At 44.4% G+C, this 22,736-nt stretch overlaps 1 protein-coding gene across 1 annotated transcript in view; it reads right to left on the reverse strand.

Annotated features, from left to right (window-relative positions):
• Nucleotides 1-358: 358 nt before the first annotated feature.
• The window catches only part of LOC142488384 (uncharacterized), an 87,147-nt gene continuing 64,769 nt past the window's right edge, over nt 359-22,736 (reverse strand). The window contains exon 5 of the mRNA XM_075588852.1: nt 359-5,863. Within this exon, the coding sequence (XP_075444967.1) occupies nt 2,022-5,863 (3,842 nt within the window). The 3' untranslated portion in view covers nt 359-2,021. The remainder of the gene's footprint in view (nt 5,864-22,736) is intronic.

The following is a 22,736-nucleotide window of genomic DNA, read 5'->3' on the forward strand; positions in this document are numbered from 1 at the left end:
GAGGTCCCACTTTGTATAACATGGTTTACCATACTCTGAACAAGCAAATTATTTCCCCTGTGTGAATCATGTGGTGTGTGAGGTCATTCATCCAAGAAACGTTTTTCCTGTACTCTGTCCATGTGAGAGGCCTCTCCCTGCATGAATTTGTTGGTTTCTGAAGAGGTGATCCTAACACTGAATTGTTTCCCACACTGAACAAGCAAATGGTTTCTACCGTGTAAATACTTGGGTGTGACAGGAGGTCACACTTTGTACTGAATTGTTTCCAACACCCTGAACTAGGGTTAGACAATAACAAAAATACTTCCCACCATAAGAGTATTAAGTAATTTATTGTGATAACAATATTCAGCAATATATTAACACCCAATAGAAAGGAAAAAAGCAAAAGTCCTCAAAATGTTCAAGGTCATTAATTGTGAAACATTTCTTATACAAATGCATTTAATTTTTAATAAAATTTAAAAAAGCAAATACATTTTAGTATATTTTAATTTTAAGAATAAAAAATGTTTCAATGAAAATGTTACACTAACTACACCCACACTAAAGACCCCTTTCTTCACCATTTTATTTTTATTTATTTATAAAATGTGTTACCAGGAACTAATACATTGAGAGTTACCTCTCGTTTTCAAGTACAGTATGTCCTGGGCATAGAGTTAAGATGACAAATAGTACTGTACATGGTTACAAATACAGTTACATAAGTGAACAGGTTATACATTTTATACAAGACACTGCATGCAGAGTTAAAGATAATATATATTATAGGCGTATGTAACAGTTACAGACCAGATTAAAATGTGAGACAGCCTTAGTTTTGAAAGAACTTAAACTGGTGGTGAATGCGAGAATCTCCATTAGGTTGTTCCAGTTTTGGGGTGCACGGTAAGAAAATTTACAATTACCCCCTCGACCCCCCTTCTCCTGTACACATTAATAGGGCATGGGGAGGCGTGGGTTAATGGGCATGGGGAAGGAGGCGGTCAAGAGGCACGGGTGAGTGCCAAGAGAAATACGGGGTGAGGAGAGAAAGGGGTTGAGTCATGGTGGAAGGGAAGGGTTAAGAGGCATGGCAGAGGGGAAGTGGTTAATATGGAGGGGTGAGATTACCAGCAGGAGGATTCCTTATAGCTGCAGCATGTGAAAGTCAAGGAGCTCCCACTCCACTGTCTCTACCAGACCCACACTCTGTCCTCTCTCTGACAGTCCCCACCTCCACGCCTCTCTGCCAGACCCACCCCCACTCTGCAGCTTCTGATAGGAATGCCATGGTAAGAAGTAATGGCAAGTATTGCGTTACCGTCCATTTTTATACTGTAGTATTACTATGCTACTGGTATATTACCCAACCCTACTTTGAACAATCACATATTTTATCTCATGTATGAATCCTCATGTGTAAGGAGGCTGATCCTCCGTGAAAAGCTTTCCCCACACTATGTACATGGAAATGGTTTCTCCCGTGTATGAATCCTGTGGTGGGTGAGGAGGTGGCTCATTTGAGAAAAGCTTTTCCGACACTCTGCACATGTGAATCATTTCTCTCCTGTATGAATTCTCTGGTGTCTGAGGAGGTGGCTCTTAACATGTGAAGGGTTTCTCCCCTGTATGAATCCGCTCATGTTTGAGGAGATCTGTCTTCGGAGAAAAGCTTTTACTACCCTCTGTACATGTGAACGGCGTCTCTCCTGTATGAGTCATATGGTGATGCTCTTAATAAGGAATTGTTCCCCACACTCTGCACATGTGAATGGTTTGTCTCCTGTATGAGTCATATGGTGTCTGAAGAGATTTTTCCGAGTACTGAATTGTTTCCCACACTCTGTACATGTGAATGGTTTCTTTCCTGTATGAATCTGCTCATGGTTGAGGAGCTGTGTCTTCCGAGAAAAGCTTTTACTACACTCTGTACATGTGAATGGTTTCTCTCCAGTATGAGTCATCTGGTTTCTGAGAAGGTGGCTCATAGTAATGAATTGTTTCCCACACTCTGTACATATGAATGGTTTCTCTCATTTATGAGTCATATGGTGTCTGAGGAGGTGGCTCATAGTACTGAATTGTTTCCCACACTCTGCACATGTAAAGGGTTTCTCCCTTGTATGAATCCGCTCATGTTTAAGGAGATCCGTCTTCCGAGAAAAGCTTTTACTACACTCTGTACATGTGAATGATTTCTCTCCTGTATGAGTCATATGGTGTCCGAGGAGATTTTTCCAAGTACTGAATTGTTTCCCACACTCTGTACATGTGAAGGGTTTCTCCCCTGTATGAATCCGCTCATGGTTGAGGAGCTGTGTCTTCCGAGAAAAGCTTTTACTACACTCTGTACATGTGAATGGTTTCTCTCCAGAATGAGTCATCTGGTGTCTGAGGAGGTCGCTCTTAGTACCAAATTGTTTCCCACACTCTGAACATGTGAATGGTTTCTCTCCAGAATGAGTCATCTGGTGTCTGAGGAGGTCGCTCTTAGTACCAAATTGTTTCCCACACTCTGTACATGTGAATGGTTTCATCCCTGTATGAATCTGCTCATGGTTGAGGAGCTGTGTCTTCCGAGAAAAGCTTTTACTACACTCTGTACATGTGAATGGTTTCTCTCCAGAATGAGTCATATGGTGTCTTAGGAGGTGGCTCATAGTACTGAATTGTTTCCCACACTCTGTACATGTGAATGGTTTCTCTCCAGTATGAGTCATCTGGTGACTGAGGAGGTGGCTCATTCTACTGAATTGTTTCCCACACATTGAACATGTGAATGGTTTTTCTATTGTATGAATCCTCTGGTGTCTGAGGAGACTGTGCTTAACTGTGAATTGTTTCCCACACACTGAACATGTGAATGGTTTCTCTCCTTTATGAGTCATATGGTGTCTTAGGAGGTGGCTCATAGTACTGAATTGTTTCCCACAGTCTGAACATGTGAAGGGTTTCTCCCCTGTATGAATCCCCTCATGTTTGAGGAAATCCGTCTTCAGAGAAAAGCTTTTACTACCCTCTGTACATGTGAATGGTTTCTCTCCTGTATGAGTCATATGGTGTTTGAGGAGATTTTTCTGAGTACTGAATTGTTTCCCACACTCTGTACATGTGAATGGTTTCTTCCCTGTATGAATCTGCTCATGGTTGAGGAGCTGTGTCTTCCGAGAAAAGCTTTTACTACACTCTGTACATGTGAATGGTTTCTCTCCAGAATGAGTCATCTGGTGTCTGAGGAGGTCGCTCTTAGTACCAAATTGTTTCCCACACTCTGTACATGTGAATGGTTTCATCCCTGTATGAATCTGCTCATGGTTGAGGAGCTGTGTCTTCCGAGAAAAGCTTTTACTACACTCTGTACATGTGAATGGTTTCTCTCCAGTATGAGTGATATGGTGTCTTAGGAGGTGGCTCATAGTACTGAATTGTTTCCCACACTCTGTACATGTGAATGGTTTCTCTCCAGTATGAGTCATCTGGTGACTGAGGAGGTGGCTCATTCTACTGAATTGTTTCCCACACATTGAACATGTGAATGGTTTTTCTATTGTATGAATCCTCTGGTGTCTGAGGAGACTGTGCTTAACTGTGAATTGTTTCCCACACACTGAACATGTGAATGGTTTCTCTCCTTTATGAGTCATATGGTGTCTTAGGAGGTGGCTCATAGTACTGAATTGTTTCCCACAGTCTGAACATGTGAAGGGTTTCTCCCCTGTATGAATCCGCTCATGATTGAGGAGATCCGTCTTCAGAGAAAAGCTTTTACTACCCTCTGTACATGTGAATGGTTTCTCTCCAGAATGAGTCATCTGGTGTCTGAAGAGGTCGCTCTTAGTACCAAATTGTTTCCCACACTCTGAACATGTGAATGGTTTCTCTCCAGTATGTGTCATCTGGTGTCTGAGGAGGTGGCTCATAGTACTGAATTGTTTCCCACACTCTGTACATGTGAATGGTTTCATCCCTGTATGAATCTGCTCATGGTTGAGGAGCTGTGTCTTCCGAGAAAAGCTTTTACTACACTCTGTACATGTGAATGGTTTCTCTCCAGAATGAGTCATCTGGTGTCTGAGGAGGTCACTCTTAGTACCAAATTGTTTCCCACACTCTGAACATGTGAATGGTTTCTCTCCAGAATGAGTCATCTGGTGTCTGAGGAGGTCGCTCTTAGTACCAAATTGTTTCCCACACTCTGTACATGTGAATGGTTTCATCCCTGTATGAATCTGCTCATGGTTGAGGAGCTGTGTCTTCCGAGAAAAGCTTTTACTACACTCTGTACATGTGAATGGTTTCTCTCCAGTATGAGTCATATGGTGTCTTAGGAGGTGGCTCATAGTACTGAATTGTTTCCCACACTCTGTACATGTGAATGGTTTCTCTCCAGTATGAGTCATCTGGTGACTGAGGAGGTGGCTCATTCTACTGAATTGTTTCCCACACATTGAACATGTGAATGGTTTTTCTATTGTATGAATCCTCTGGTGTCTGAGGAGACTGTGCTTAACTGTGAATTGTTTCCCACACACTGAACATGTGAATGGTTTCTCTCCTTTATGAGTCATATGGTGTCTTAGGAGGTGGCTCATAGTACTGAATTGTTTCCCACACTCTGAACATGTGAAGGGTTTCTCCCCTGTATGAATCCGCTCATGTTTGAGGAGATCCGTCTTAAGAGAAAAGCTTTTACTACACTCTGTACATGTGAATGGTTTCTCTCCAGAATGAGTCATCTGGTGTCTGAAGAGGTCGCTCTTAGTACCAAATTGTTTCCCACACTCTGAACATGTGAATGGTTTCTCTCCAGTATGTGTCATCTGGTGTCTGAGGAGGTGGCTCATAGTACTGAATTGTTTCCCACACTCTGTACATGTGAATGGTTTCATCCCGGTATGAATCTGCTCATGGTTGAGGAGCTGTGTTTTCCGAGAAAAGCTTTTACTACACTCTGTACATGTGAATGGTTTCTCTCCAGAATGAGTCATCTGGTGTCTGAAGAGGTCGCTCTTAGTACCAAATTGTTTCCCACACTCTGTACATGTGAATGGTTTCTCTCCAGAATGAGTCATCTGGTGTCTGAAGAGGTCGCTCTTAGTACCAAATTGTTTCCCACACTCTGAACATGTGAATGGTTTCTCTCCAGTATGTGTCATCTGGTGTCTGAGGAGGTGGCTCATAGTACTGAATTGTTTCCCACACTCTGTACATGTGAATGGTTTCATCCCTGTATGAATCTGCTCATGGTTGAGGAGCTGTGTTTTCCGAGAAAAGCTTTTACTACACTCTGTACATGTGAATGGTTTCTCTCCAGTATGAGTCATCTGGTGTCTGAGGAGGTGGCTCTTAGTACTGAATTGTTTCCCACACTTTGAACATGTGAATGGTTTTTCTATTGTATGAATCCTCTGGTGCCTGAGGAGGGTCCTCTTATTACTTAACTGTTTCCCACACACTGTACAAGTAAACGGAGTCACTGCTGTTTGAATCATCTGGTGTGGAAGAAGATTCCCCTTCAGTGAGAAACCGCTCCCACTATCAGTACATGTAAAGGTTTGCTCCCTAGCGGGGACACAAAGGTGTGTGAGCAGGTCCCTGTCCAGTGAGAAGCTTTTGCTACACTGACAACCGAGAAAAGGCTGAGCACCGCGGCTTCTTAAATCTCTTGCATACGTTTTGCTGGACCCATATTTAGAGTCCGTCTCCGCTGTGTGCTGTACAAGGTCTGTAAATTCACCATCATGTGGCACTGGTTCCTTGCACTTGTCTAAAATGTGGCAGGAATCATTGTTTTTTGGCACTTCTGGGCTGCGAGGAGTCAGACAGCTTCTGGATGCATCAGAGCTCAAGTTCTGTTCCTCATTCAGGCCGTTCTCTAACAGAAGTAAACAAAAAACACAGAATAAATGTTTTCAATCTGTAAATCAAATGACTGAACGCAAATTACAAATCCAAAACACTGAAGAATTTATTTCACCAATACTTAATTAACTAAATATTCTCTTCACCCAGGGTTTTATTATTGTGGCCCATGGACATCCAGTTTCCCCTAATGACATTGGTGGTGGTCTCGAAGGCCTGAAATGTATTTGTAGCAGCTCTGGCAGTGAAATCATTGATACATATATAACTTGTATTTATATATGTATAAATTATTATTCCAGCGGTACGCAAACCGGGGGGCGCAATTTTGCCTGGAGCAGAAAGAAAAGCAGTCGGTAGCTGCAATTTCCCTTTCGGTCATTAGGTGGTGCTGTGATGCACAGCTCTTGCAGATCCTCCTTCTTGCATGCAGCGTGATGAGAGCGTGAGTGTGAGGGGGTGTCATGGGGAGGGGGGTGAGAGGGTGAAATGTGGAGGTTGGGTGAGGGGTTGTCATGGGGAGGGGGGATAAAGAGGTGAAGGTGTGTCATGGGGTGAGTGCGTCATGGGGAGGGGGGATGAGTGCGTCATGGGGAGGGGGGGTGAGTGTGTCATGGGAAGGGGGGCATCATGGGGTGAGGGGATGAGTGTCATGGGGAGGGGGCGAGTGTCATGGGGAGAGGAGGCAAGAATGGGGAAGGGGTGAGTGTGTCATGTCATGGGGAGGGGCTTTGAGGGGGTGAGTGTGTCATGGGTATGGGGTTTGAGGGGGTAAGTGTGTCAAGGGGAGGGAGGGTGAGGGGGTGAGAATGTCATGGGGAGGGGGGGTGAGTGTGTGTCATGGGGAGGGGGTGAGGGGGTGAATGTGTGTCATGGGGAGGCGGTGTGAGGGGGTGAGTGTGTCAATGGGAGGGGGGTGAGAGTGTCATGGGGAGAGGGGGTGAGAGAGTATCATGGAGAGGGGGGGTGAGGGCGTGAGTGTGTGTCATGGGGAAGCGGGTGAGAGTTTGAGGGTGTGAGTGTCATGGGGTGAGTGTGTCATGGGGTGAGGGGGTGAGTGTGTCATGGGGAGGGGGGGTGAGAGTATGTCATGGGGAGGGAGTGTGAAAGTGTGTCATGGGAAGGGGGGGTGAAAGAGAGATATGAGGTGAGAGACATATTGGGGGAGGGGGAGAGAGACACTGGTGGGAAGGGAGAAACACACACACTGGCTGGAAGGAGAGAGACACTGGCTGGAGGGAGAGAGACACTGGGGGGAGGGAGAGTGAGAGACACTGGGGGGAGGGAGAGAGAATGGCTGGAGGGAGAGTGTGAGAAAAACACTGGGGGGAGGGAGAGTGAGATAGACACTGGAGGGAGGGAGAGACACTGGGGAAGGGAGAGAGAAACTAGTGGGAGGGAGAAAGAGAGACACACTGGGGGAGGGAGCGATTGACACTGAGGGGAGGGAGAGTGAGAGAGACTAGGGGGGAGGGAGAGAGTGAGAAACACGGAGGTACAGTAGGGAGAGACACTGAGGGTAGTGAGAGAAAGACACTGGTGGGAGTGAGAGAGACACTAGGGGGAGGGAGAAAGAGAGAGACACACACTGGGGGGAGGGAAACAGAGTGGGCGGAGGGAGAGACACTGGAGATTGAGTGAGAAATACTGGGAGAGGGAGAGACTGGGGGAGAGGAGTGTGAGACTGTGGAAGAGGGGAGAGAGGTCCTGATGTGGCGGGGAGAGAGAGATTAATAATACAGCATAAATGGGGACACTATTAGACAAATATCATAATATTTATTTTTAAGTGATGTAATTTGTGATAAATACTTTATTGATGTGTCCCGGTTTTAACGTTTTAAAATCTGTTGACCCTAGCTGGCGGCCAATATCATGGTGCGCGCAGGGGCTGCGGAGGTACGAAGCCTGAAGAAAAATGGCTCCAAAGAGGCCAGGGGAGGAGCACGCCCCAGCGCAGTGACATCAAACGCGCTGCAGGTCTGGCCGGCACTGTGGAGTGATTGATGCTGCAGCTGCACGCTTTGCTCTGTCTGCTGGGAAAGAGGGGAGAGGAGGGAAATTCTGGCGGGGGAGGAGGTGGTTCCCCTTTCAGATCAATGAGCTTCACACCCATTGGTAGCAGGGTCTTCCAGCTCCTGGAGGAACCGAAGCAGGCCCCTGCCTCATGATCACCTATCTCGAGGGAGCTCCTGCAGGACCAGGAAGAGATCAACGTAGCACTTCCCCCCTCACCCCCCCACCCCAGCTAAAGGGAGGAATGAAGGTCAGGCAGAGATGGCAGTATTGAGGGGCTTGGGAGGAGGATGAGTTTTGGGGGGCTGAGAGTTTTTCTTTGGGTCAGTGGGGGTCACTTGGGATTATTGATCAGCAGGGGAGATCCATCAGTACCCCCCTTGAGTTTGGTTATGGGGATCCCTGATCAACATTTAAAACGGGAATAAATAAATAATACATAAAACTGGTAAATTGGAGTGGATGACACTGGGGAAAGCAAATGAGAGAAGGAAAAAAGGGAGGGGAAGGGGAAAAAAAGGCGGGGGGGGGAGGGGAAGGGAGGTAACAAGGAGGTGGATGAATGCCCCCTCAAATGGATTGCCTTTGTGCACCAGAAAAAAACATATTACCAGATGCCAGCCAACAATAAAATAAACAGTGATCCAATGCTAGTATACTGCCTGCGCGCACGCCTGCAGCCCAAGCGACTTGTGAACTTGGCTGCATGAGCTTGTAGACGCGTGGCGGGGGCGTGGCGGAAGTGTCACAAACCTGGTTCGCCCTTATTGGCTGAACCAGCTCACGTGCGCTGACGTCATGTGATTTTGATTACATCAGGCAGGGGGGTCCGAGAAATTTCATAGATGAAAAGGGGGGCTCGGCATAAAAAGTTTGCTCACCCCTGTATTATTCAAGGGTACATGTACATCCTCCAAATAATTAACATTGAAAATGTCCATGAGAAGTAAAGTTAAGGAACTCCTCGTCTATCATATTAGTGTGTTAATAATATCACCTAAACCAGACAGCAACCTATAGTGTAAAGATACTGTAGATGCCCATGTATGTATGTCTTTATTTATATAAGGCCCGCAGTGTACCCCGTGCTTTACAGCAGAAATAATACAGTATAGGGAATTATAATACAATAAGTGCAACAAACACAATCAGACAATAGGAACGGAAATCCCTGCCCTGGAGAGCTTACAATCTAAGTGATGCAGTGACTACACTGCCCATGTAATCTTCTGCCATAAGACCCACATAAACTAAACTGCTCCATTTTGAGTCATATTGTCAGTCAAAAATACTATTCATATAATTTCCCAAGCACGGGGCCTTGGTGTAATATTTGACTCCTCTCTTTCCTTCTCCTCTCACATTCAAAACAAAGACAAAAAAGGAGCACTGCAGAAAAGAAGAACTGGAGGCAAAAGTAGAAAAAATAAAAGAGTTACTGAGACACAGCCTAAGTTAAAAGAGAAACCTCCAACGCGTTTCTCACCATGGGCGCTTTATCAAAGAGTGGTTTCCTGAGTCTAGAGAGTGTCACGTTTTAGGCACTCCCCGCCGAAAACACTGCCTACCTGTATCCCAGGTAAAAAGTCCCATGTCAACAAAACAGTCCGGGGAAAAAGTAACCACGGAAAGAAGGCAGTATAACTGTGGGGGAGAAATCCAGCAAAAGGACACAATAAAGAATACAATAACAAAAAACTTCAATAGACTTATAAGGACAATACAAATTAAATGAAAAAGCATCAAATTTATAAGTGGATAGGCTGTATAGAGAATAAAATTATCTTAGATTAATTAAATTAACTATACAGTAACACCAAATACAGCTGAACCCCGTTATAACGCGGTCCTTGGGGTCTACAACCCCAAGACCGCGTTACAACTGGGGTCGCGTTAAAATTTCACCGGCGAGCCTCCTCATTACAGATTTAATTCTCCATTTTGCCGCCTTACCAGTGCTCTCCTCTTCCTGCTGTCCTCGTGATCATATCTTTCTGCTCTGCTCATCTCTCTGCTCTCTTGCCGTCGCGTGCCATTTTTTTCAAACATTCAATTCAATGTTTTATTGACTACCAGACACAGACACAATTAAACATTAATATACATTTTGTACAAAACACATGCAGGGCTTGAAGTCGGGACCTTCTGATACCAATGCCTTGCTTCTTACGTCTACACCAGACCACAACTCGTAAAGCGAGAAGGGCCGAACTGCTCCAAGGAAAAAAATTTGGGCCGCACGGGTAAAATCATCATCATCATCATCATCATCTCTCCTCCAGCACCTCTCATCATCATCATCCTCATATATCTCCCCCAGCACCCCTCATCATCATCCTCAAGTCTCCCCCAGAACCCTTCACTATCAACCTTTGCGATACTCCCCATCTATCTCTCATACCCCCATCTCTCCCCCTCACCCATACACATAATACTCCCCCTCCACATCAAACACATAATACTCCCCCTCCACATCAAACATACAATACCCCCCTGCACACCACACACATCCCACCCCCCCTGCATCTCACATCCTTCTCCCCCGTGCACCTCACATCCTTCTCCCCCGTGCACCTCACATCCTTCTCCCCCCTGCACCTCCAATCACCCCCCCTGCACCTCCAATCACCCCCCCTGCACCTCCAATCACCCCCCCTGCACCTACCATCACCCCCCCTGCACCTACCATCACCCCCCTGCACCTACCATCACCCCCCTGCACCTACCATCACCCCCCCTGCACCTACCATCACCCCCCTGCACCTACCATCACACCCCTGCACCTACCATCACCCCCATGCACCTACCATCACCCCCCTGCACCTACCATCACCCCCCCTGCACCTACCATCACCCCCCCTGCACCTACCATCACCCCCCCTGCACCTCCCATCATCCCCCCTGTACCCCCTGCACCTCCCATCACCCCCCCTGCACCTCCCATCACCCCCCCTGCACCTCCCATCACCCCCTGCACCTCCCATCACCTCCCATCACCCCCCTGCACCTCCCATCACCCCCCTGCACCTCCCATCACCCCTCCTGCACCTCCCATCACCCCTCCTGCACATCACCCCCCCTTCACATCATCCCCCCTTGCACATTACCCCCCCTTGCACATCACCACCCCCCCTTGCACATCACCACCCCCCCTTGCACATCACCATCCCCCCTTGCACATCACCACCCCCCCTTGCACATCACCCCCCCTCCCCTTGCACATCACCCCCCCTCCCCTTGCACATCACCCCCCCTCCCCTTGCACATCACCCCCCTCTCCCCTTGCACATCACCCCCCCTCCCCTTGCACATCACCCCCCTCTCCCCTTGCACATCACCCCCCCTCCCCTTGCACATCACCCCCCCTCCCCTTGCACATCACCCCCCTCCCCTTGCACATCACCCCCCTCCCCTTGCACATCACCCCCCTCCCCTTGCACATCACCCCCCTCCCCTTGCACATCACCCCCCCTCCACTTGCACATCACCCCCCCTCCACTTGCACATCACCCCCCCTCCCCTTGCACATCACCCCCCTTCCCCTTGCACATCACCCCCCTTCCCCTTGCACATCACCCCCCTCCCCTTGCACATCACCCCCCCTCCCCTTGCACATCACCCCCCCTCCCCTTGCACATCACCCCCCCTCCCCTTGCACATCACCCCCCCTCCCCTTGCACATCACCCCCCTCCCCTTGCACATCACCCCCCCTCCCCTTGCACATCACCCCCCTCCCCTTGCACATCACCCCCCCTCCCCTTGCACATCACCCCCCTCCCCTTGCACATCACCCCCCCCTCCACTTGCACATCACCCCCCCTCCACTTGCACATCACCCCCCCTCCCCTTGCACATCACCCCTCCTCCCCTTGCACATCACCCCCCTCCCCCTGCACATATCCCCCTGCACCTCACATCACTTCCTCGCCTCCGATCACGGCGGGACTGCGCTCGCTCGCAAGCAGCGGGCACCGGAAGTGCCACACTTGAGAGCGGGCTTGGCTCCCCCGGGGAGGAAGGGGAGAGCGGGCTCGGCTCGCGGGGGGAGGGAGAGCGGGCTCGGCTCGCGGGGGCAGGGAAAGGGGGCTTGGGAGGAGGAGGAGGAAAGCAGCCGCCGCTGCGGGCCGCACAGTGAGTGCCGGCGGCCCGCGGGCCGCGTGTTGTGCAGGCCTGCTCTACACCATAGGCTTGGTGTGACAAGACATAACCTATAAATATATTTATCCTCTACAACACATTGTCACAGGGTACATGTCAATGTTAAATCTTAAGTCTATTTCTAGATACAGTGGCGACCAACTTTATTCTAACTCGGCTAGCTCCGCGAATTTCGGAATATCCCGGTGATGTGCGGTTTTGTGTCGTTTTCTCCCGGGGTGTATTGCGTTATTTTCGCGGCTGTGATTTAAGCATTTTATTCCCGCTGGCTGCAATACTGCAATGCCGTGTAAAAACGCATGGGGGCGTTTGCGAGCTGTTGTCTTTGAAGCCGAGAAATTCATGAATTGTAATGCAGTATATACTGTATATATACAGTATATACTGTATAACAACAACCCCTATAACCCCTAACATACACATACAGTACTGTATATGCACATCAATGATACTATAGGCCGGTGGGGGCGAGATGTGTTTGCAGCAGAGAGATCCGCTGCTCTCTCTGCGCAAACATCGGCACATTAAAAATTATTTAAAATACATTTTTATTCATAGTGTAGATGTGCAGGGGGTCTCCAGAGCTGAACCGCGTTGGTTTCAGGTCCGGGGACCCCCTGCTTCCCGAGATACAGCCCCCTTTATGAGGTGTCGGTATCCCTCTGCATTTAAAGGTCCCGATCACGTGACCGCGGCATGTAAACCAAGCAGAGGGATACTGGCACCCCATAAAGGGGCCTGTATCTCGGGAAGCAGGGGGTCCCCGGACCTAAAACCACAGCGGTTCAGCTCCGGAGACCCTCTGCACATCTACAGTATGAATAAAACACATATATAAATAAACAATCGTTCCTTACCTTTGCGGCTATGTGCTATGGTAACGAAGCAGCATGAATGTATTTTTAATAATATTGTACAGTGAGCAGGGGGGGTTCCCTGAGCCAGAAATCAAAGCTCAGGGACCCCCTGCTCCTGCACAATATTATTAAAAATACAGAAATGCTGCTTCATTACCATAGCTGACACCGCTAAGGCAATGAAGGGGTTAACCCACCGTGCCCGCTTTATTGTGGGTAGCGGGGGTGGGTGAAGGGGGTATTTGGCCCTTGGTGTGAGTTTAGGACTTGCGGGGGGGACTGCAGGTGCACTTAACCCCTTCACGGCCATAGCAGTTAATACCGCTACGGTCATGAAGGGGTTAACCCCTCCCGCTACCCCCCCGCAAGCCCTAAACAACCACCGTTGGGGCTAATACCCCCTTCACCCACCCCCGCTACCCACAATAAAAAAAATTCACACACAGCAGCCGCCCAAAAAATAAATAAATAAATCTAAATAAATAAATAAATACATGAATATAAATAAATACATTTAAAATACATTTTTATTCATAGTGTAGATGTGCAGGGGGTCTCCGGAGCTGAACCGCGTTGGTTTCAGGTCCGGGGACCCCCTGCTCCCCGAGATACAGACCCCTTTATGAGGTGCCGGTATCCCTCTGCATTTAAAGGTCCCGATCACGTGACCGCGGCATGTAAACCAAGTAGAGGGATACCGGCCCCCTTAAAGGGGCCTGTATCTCGGGAAGCAGGGGGTCCCCGGACCTAAAACCACAGCGGTTCAGCTCCGGAGACCCTCTGCACATTTACACTATGAATAAAAATGTATTTTAAATGTATTTATTTATATTCATGTATTTATTTATTTATTTAGATTTATTTATTAATTGTGCTGCTGCTGTGTGTGAATTTTTTTTATTGTGGGTAGCGAGGGTGGGTGAAGGGGGTATTAGCCCCAACGGTGGTTGTTTAGGGCTTGTGGGGGGGTAGCGGGTGCACTTAACCCCTTCACGACCGTAGCGGTAGTAACTGCTACGGTCGTGAAGGGGTTAAGTGCACCCGCAACCCCCCCGCAAGTCCTAAACTCACACCAAGGGCCAAATACCCCCTTCACCCACCCCCGCTACCCACAATAAAAAAAATTCACGCACAGCAGCCCCACAATTAATAAATAAATCTAAATAAATACATGAAGATAAACAAATATATATGTACAGGTAAACCCCGTTATAACGCGCCTCGTTATACAGCAAAACGGTTATAACGCGGTTTTCCCGTGGCTCCCGTTTTTTTTTGCACACACTCCCAGCACACACTCTACACTGCACACACTGCACACACTCCCACTGCACACACCACACACTCCCAGCACTCACTTCACACACACACTCACTGCCCACACTCTCACAATACAAGTCATGCAATAGCAGTTTTCTCTTGATGGAATACAGCTGAACGACATGTATGTTTTTTTTTAAAATAAAGAAACAATCCAAAACTGAAAGTATTGCATGCAAAAAAAAGTGTTTACAAATAATTACAATGGTGTGTTTCTATAGGACAAATAGATTATAAATGACACGCTTACTATGAAATTGAATTATGCATACAAACTGGTGCCACACACCACTCTCCCACTATACTCATTTTGCTTGCACAGCCTTATACTGGCATTTTGTTTGCATCTTGCCAAAGACTTTAGAAAAGGTCTACGTGCACAGCATTGATGTGACATTAGCCCAAATTCCTTTATCACAGAGCAACACAAGTGCAAAGACATATCTTGTGTCATACAGCTAAGAACGGTTATACATGAGCAAACCTGACAGATATCCAACTCCTCCTATCTGAGGGGCCCAGTCGGTCAAACTCTTCCCCCCCTTCTAATAAATAATGGTAGCTGTCTGAAAAACATAACAGCTGGGCAAAACAGTCAACTCGAACATGAATAGGTTTACTAAATGAAATCTCGGAAAGCAGACAAAACCAGCAGCTCACGGCAGCCCGCTGTGTGGCTTTCTACCTGCAGTTGCATAAACTGACGCACGTAATCTGCAGGACTAGAAAATTCATTGCAAAAGGAGGAAAAAATAAAAAAAATGGCTGCAGCCGTGAGCTCAGCTAGCTGCTCTGAAAAATATCTCCACTGTATGTCAAGCTATTAACTCCCTGAAGCCATGTCTAAATACAGGAATTGATCGCATCCTCAGTTTTTTTTCCCCTGCATTCTTCTACAGACTACAAAGGGTCCTTAACTCCTCTCTAGGCTTTAAACAAAAATGCAGGAACAGTGGTTGAGTGGTAAACAAAACAGGCTGAAGGGTTGGAGCAGTAAGCGACACTTGCTTAACTCTTGCAATGCCTTGTTGCATGTGGGATTTCAAAATGCAGACCACCAAGTAACACAGACAAAACCTATTTACAACAGAAATGCACAAAGAAGGCACTAAAGATCACATGTAAATCATTCTACTCTCAGAAATTCACTACAAAGGAAACTGCATAGTCAAGAGCTAGAGAGACAGAGATATACACACATAGAGAGACAGAGATATACACACATAGAGAGACAGAGATATACACACACAGAGTGACAGAGATATACACACACAGAGAGACAGATATACACACATAGAGAGACAGAGATATACACACATAGAGAGACAGAGATATACACACACAGAGAGAGACAGAGATATACACACACATAGAGAGACAGAGATATACACACACATAGAGAGACAGAGAGACAGAGATACACACACACACACACGCTCTGACCTCCGGCGGCCATTTTATTTTTTTAATTAGCGCGACCTCGTTACTAACGCGGTGGTCTCGGGGTGGACCCCGAAGACCGCGTTATAACGGGGTTTACCTGTATATATATATATATATATATATATATATATATATAACAAAAATCCCTATACATATACATATATATATATATATATATATATATATATATATATATATATATATATACATACATATATATACAGTATATACACACACATAATTGGAGGGGAAATGGGGAAGGGGAAAATCCTGCTCAGCTCAAATCAAAGTTACTTACTAGAGAGGTGCTATCAGGGTTAATATATGTGTGTAGGGAGGGGAAAGAGACCAGAACCCTATGTGATGCACTCAACTCTACTAATATGAAAATAATAAAGTTTTATTAATATTTATTAAGGTAAACATAGAAAAAAGTTTAAAACCTAAACAGTGTACTTGAGAGATCCTAGGTGGGGATCTATCTTAATGGTCAAATGGCAGTGGTAATCACCTTTAAATAGCCATATAAGCTAGACTGGACTTGCAGTCAGATACAAATATAAAACACATCGCACTTGAACCTGATAGCTCAAAAAATGGACACTTTGTGAATTCCCTCAGGATAGTAGTACACAAAGTGTTAATCCTAAAGTGCCATGAGGTGCAGTGGTACACAGAGAGGAGCACTGAAAACTTTGGGCACTGTGTAACAATGTCAGTGTATTACACATAGCATTGGTGCCTGCACAAATAAAGTCAGTTGCATCCCCCAGCAGGAGAAAAACCCCCCACCCTTGTAAACCAACGATGGGGATTAGCGTGAGTATGCAGTAAGTGTCAGTAAGTACACAACCTTAATGGCCAGTATGGTGTACCAGTCGGGCATAATCAAACCCCAGGCTACTTACATTGACCCAAACGCTATAATCCCAACAAACACTTCCTGTAGTGTGTTAATAACACTGCATCCACTCGTGTTAACCTGTAAGCAACATGGGTTAGATAAATCTAATCTTCCCTGTCACTTGCTAGTGGGATCCACATCTGTGGCCCACATCAAAGTTTAAACTGCCAAGTTGCTAGTCTAGCTGACCGGAGAACAAACTCCTGTGAGTTTGTGGTACACTGAACGTCGCTATGACGTCATCCCGACGCGCGTTTCGTTCCAAAGCATGGGAACTTCTTCGGGGGGAGGAGGCACCCTGAACTGACCTGCTTCTTATACCCTGCAGTTGCCATGGTGATCCGATGACGTGGTTTGGTGGGAGTGAACCCTCCTACCAGTCAGAGCGGTCCCTGCTGCTTCAATGCTATGCAGTTGCTTATTTCCAAGGAGACCTCATATAAAATACAATACAGTAGGGGTTAAAATAAACTATATATTACATACACAAAGACTGCTGTTTATTTATAGGAATGTGATTAAATGACACTTCATGTTGGCATGATCAGATGATAAGTCAATGTATCATATGCATAATGCATATATTCCAGTAGGCAGTGAAAATTAACCCCATGGTAAGTATAGAGTGGTGTTAATCCTGTCCTGATTTCTCATGGAAAGCTTAATGCTTAATGACACAAATGGTGGAATATTGTCATAGAAATGCACAAAAGTTAAAATCTTCATTTAACCCATGTGGGGATTGTGTTCCTAAAATGAAAATCCACCTTGCCTCTTTTCTTAATAAGGCATTGTCAATATCACCTCCTTGGAGCCCAAGTGATATATGTTCTATACCTTGAAAGAGGACTGATGTAATGTCCCCTTGGTGTATCAAATTAACATGTCGTGCCAACGGTGTGTCAACTTCATTCCTAATGGTGCTGGCATGTTCAAGAATTCAGCGGCGTAGTTGGCGTGACGTCTTGCCAACATACATCATGCCGCATTTACAAGTCGCCAAATAAATAACTGCAGATGTTTTACAATTAAAGAATTCCTTAATCGTATATGTTTTGGACCCATTGGAATTTCTAAACGTTTTCTGGGGGTTAATAAAGCTGCAGGCTTTACATGCCCCGCATTTGAAGGTACCCTTTGTAGTGTTTGAAAGCCAGGTTGTACTTGTCGGTGTTTTGTAATGGCTATGTACAAGAGTATCAGACAGGTTCTTAGATCTCCTGTAGGTGATGGAGGGGGTGTCGGAAAGCACTGTCCTATATATCTCATCCTCCAACAGGATGTGCCAATGTTTGTTAATTATTCCTTTTATCTCCCTCCACTGCTTGCTATATGTGCCGATTATTCTTACTGTACTTAATTCATTTTCCAGTTGTTTTTCCCCATACAGCAGCATATTGCGGTCTGAATACTTAGCACGTTTGTACGCTTTATTAATACAGCTTTTACTGTAACCCCTATTGATAAACTTTTGACTCATAATGTTGCATTGGATCTCAAAATCACTATTAGTTGAACAGTTTCTTTTAGCTCTTAAAAATTGTCCCACAGGGATACCCTCTATCTGTGGTCTGGGATGGTGGCTAGTAAATAATAACAAATTGTTTGTAGCTGTGACTTTGGTGTGGACCGTAGATTGTAAAGCCCCTGTCTCATCCTTGAAAATTTCCAGGTCCAGAAAGGTGATTCTGTCCTGGTTTATCTCACTCGTGAGACGTAGATTGTGATTATTCTGATTCAAGGCCGTCACAAAATTGTTAAATTCCGCCACTGTCCCATTCCACAGACACAGCACGTCGTCAATGTAGCGAGACCACAATTCGACGTGCTGTGTATGTATGTTCATCTCCTGGGTAAAGACTTTCGTCTCCTCCCACCAACCAAGGTAAATGTTGGCATATGTAGGGGCACATGTGGTGCCCATCGCCGTACCTTGAAGTTGGTGGTAGAAGATGCCCTTGAACAGAAAATAATTATGTTTCAGGACATAATTAAGAAGCTCAATGATGAATTCGTTATGTTTCAAACACTCAGAGCTTCGAGCTCTCAAGAAGTGTGACACTGATCCAATTCCAATTCCAACACCTTAATATCCTTAGAAGAGGAAACTAATAAACCTCCAGGCCTCGGCCCTTTCACTACCCTCAAACCCAAGAGTAAATTTTCACCATCAATAAGTGCAGATACAAACATCAACATGTTTCTCAAATTAGTTACTAAAGACTTTCAAACAATGTCTAAAAGAGGGGGACAAGAAAACCTCACACAAAATGAAAAATGTGCCCTGAAGGAACTAGCAGAATTAAAAGGGATCATAATTAAACCCGCTGACAAAGGGGGGAATATCGTAATCTTGGAAGAAGACAAGTATGTCTTAGAAAATGTTAGGCTATTAAGTGATAAAAAATGTTACGAAGTTCTACCACATGATCCTACAGTTACATATTTCCAAAACCTGAGGAAGATCTTACAGAAAGATTTGGATAATCAAGTAATCTCGTCACAGGAATTTAAATACATGTTGGTTGACAAACCTAACATAGCCACATTTTATAGTATTCCCAAGTTACATAAGAACGCAAAGAACCCCCCTGGAAGACCAATCGTCTCCGGTATTGATTCTCTCAATGAACATGCCAGTATCTACGTGGACGAGGTTTTAAGACCTTATGTGACCAGTCTACCTTCCCACACAATAGACACAACAGACATCTTAAGGAAAATAGATGGTATACAGATATCCCAAAACACATTTTTGGCATCATTAGATGTGGAATCTCTGTATACCAGCATACAACATCAGGTGGGAATTGGATCAGTGTCACACTTCTTGAGAGCTCGAAGCTCTGAGTGTTTGAAACATAACAAATTCATCATTGAGCTTCTTAATTATGTCCTGAAATCTGTGGTTCCCTTTGAGACCATTCGAAGCTAATTTTTTGGAAACATTCCCTGATCTCAATTTAGTTGGAGCTATAATACTCTTCATACTTCTGGCCTTTCTGTAGACAATCGATGCCCTGTCCGGAAGAATGCCCCTCAAATGAGGATCACATCTGAGAACTCCCCAGTGATTGCTCACAATCTTCTGAATGGCTGCCAATACTGGTAATTCCAGTTTAAGATTCATTACCACCTACAATCAGTCTTATAAAGCCATTCAGAAGATTGTGAGCAATCACTGGGGAGTTCTCAGATGTGATCCTCATTTGAGGGGCATTCTTCCGGACAGGGCATCGATTGTCTACAGAAAGGCCAGAAGTATGAAGAGTATTATAGCTCCAACTAAATTGAGATCAGGGAATGTTTCCAAAAAATTAGCTTCGAATGGTCTCAAAGGGAACCACAGATGTGGACAAGGTAGATGCATCACCTGTAGACATTTGAAAACCCGGTCCGATTTTAGTTCTCCCAATAGAGATAATATCTATCAGGTTAGGAATTTTATAAATTGTCAAAGTTCATTTGTGGTGTACTGCATCCAGTGTGGTTGCGGGCTACGCTATATTGAACGCACCACAAGACCTCTCTGCACCCGTTTCTTGGAGCACAGAAGGAGTGTCATAAAGGGATTGATTGTGAATAGTATTTCCCGACACTATAAAGTCATGCATAATCAGGACCCCAAATGTATGACAGTAATGGGCCTGGAATATATTTCGCCCTGTGCTCTGGGAGGCGATCGTTTCAAGATCCTTTGCAGACAGGAGACTTATTGGATCCACCACTTGGGGACTCTTACCCCTGGTGGACTCAATGAGTGTCTGGATGCAAGTACACCAGTCTGATCTCCTGCTCTCTTGGACTCTCGTCGCTCTAATTGAGGGAGAACAGTGTTCCTGCCCTCTTCCCTCAGTTCTCTTTTTCCTCCACTCCCACATCCACAAGCAGTATATCCCCATCCTACCCTCCCTTTTCCCATTCCCCACTTTTTCCCTTCCCATTCCCCATTTTTTCTTTTCCCATCTCCCTTCCCACCCCAGTCCACACCAGGCCACCTATATCCTTGGACCATATCCATACAAAAGATTGACATTAGTGTTTACATTTATTCATTTTAACTTTAATACAATTAAATACGAGATAATTTACATACACAAATAATATAAAAAAAATTGTAAATAGTCTCATGATTGTATTGTGGGATCCATGGATCTATCATTCTGCTATCCATTTAGTTTTTTATTGTTTTTATTATAAACATTTTTGATTTCAGTTTGTATTTATATTTTCATTTTTCATTTTTATTTTTATTTTTATTTTCATTTTCATACATATATAAAAATATTTTTCATAAAAATATTTTTCATTTTTTTTTAATATATTTTTTATATTTATTATATATTTTCATATTATTAGCCCTTGATACTCTTCCTCTCTCTTCTCCATGTTCATTGGATTTCTTTTCTTCTTTTTTTCTTGTCTCTGTGAAAATATAGTTATATGTACATGTACCATTTTGATACACATTGGTGGATGTGCATTGGTATATTCATTTAAGAATAATCATCTGGGGAGTGTAAAAAGCCCATTGAAGTCATGAGGTAGCTCTTAGCCCTTGTGTTGCACAAATACACATATATTATTTTACCAATTCATAATATGTGCAACATTTACTTGTTTAATAGTTTGTCTTTGTCGAATCAATGGTTGTTCATTATGTGTGTGTACGTAATTTTATCCATTCATTTTTATATATGTATGATGTTCTGATGAGGATCTAGGGGTTCTCACTATATATATATTTCTTATTTCCTTTTTATTTTTATTTTCTAGATTATATATTATTAGGTTATAATATGCGGCCACTCCTTTATGTGTGTATTTTTCATGTGTGTAATCTTGGTTTAATAATATATTTTTGTATATAAAACATATATATATATATTTATATTATTTAATAGATAATAGGGGTTAATTTACTTTATTTCATTTTATCCTTCTGGTCCAGATCATCAAATTGAATCATTTTTAAGTATTTTATATAATAATAGTAATGAGTTTGAGCATTGAGTGTGTTTTATATATATGTGCATTAGGTCTTTTAGATCCTTTCAACAATATGTGTTAATCCTTTTTGTATACTTTTGTCCATGATCTGCCATTTGTAGAGTCAGTCATTTAATTATGAGCCTTAATGGGAGCAGTTTATCCAGTCACGTCCCCCCTCACCAGCAGATTATGAGTTAAACAATTACCCTATTATGGGTTGCTAAGTGATGGTCTGGCTATAAATGGGCAGGACTTCATCCCATACACCATCAGCCCTTTGAGAAAGTCGCCCAGTGGTGACGAAACGCGTCAGGGATACTGAGAGCGCAATTACGTCACTACGACGCTGCGCACGCGCACAAGGCCAAATCCAGCGTGGGAACTATACGGCGGCCATTCGGAGTGGAGAGCTGAGTTTTCTGGACGGCAAACAGGCGGCAAAAGGCACCCCAGGAATCCGGAGAGCGGTAACTTCATTGGCAGTCCTGAAGGAGTCCACAGAGATGCTATTCCGCAGTAAAGAACCGGAGGGTGGTGATATATTCACAAACTGCCTTTTTATCATTTTTATCTTGTGAGTGTGATTCTTCCCCCCCCCCCTTTTTCCCTTCCTTTTTACAATAAATACACAGTGCTATGCTATGGGGCGTGCGCTCTCTCTCTTTTTCTGTTTATATATATATATATATATATATATATATGTACACATATATATGTATATATATATATATATATGTATATATATATATATATACATATATATATATATATATATATACATACATACATACATATATACATATATATATATATATATATACATACATACATATATATATATATATATATATATATATATATATATACTGTATATATAGTTGCATGATGAAGCCACTGTACAAATTCATGGGTGAAGGGTGGGTATCGGGCCAGTGTGGCTTAACCCCTTAATTACCTTTGCGGTTATTATCCGATAAGGTGTTTAAGGGGTTAATTGATATCTGAATGTAATTGCAATGTATTGGCTTTGTTTTGGCAATGTATTTTGTGGACAAGACAAGAATGTTGCTGGCGACGGAGACTTCTTCTTGATGAGGTCAGTAGCACTTTATTATTTATTTGAATATGCTAGTTAATGTTTTTAATAATGGGCAATTAATCTATTATCCATATCTGGATAATAGTTATTTTGCAC

The sequence above is a fragment of the Ascaphus truei genome, chromosome 2 (genome assembly GCF_040206685.1).
Source record: "Ascaphus truei isolate aAscTru1 chromosome 2, aAscTru1.hap1, whole genome shotgun sequence".
Taxonomy (NCBI): domain Eukaryota; kingdom Metazoa; phylum Chordata; class Amphibia; order Anura; family Ascaphidae; genus Ascaphus; species Ascaphus truei.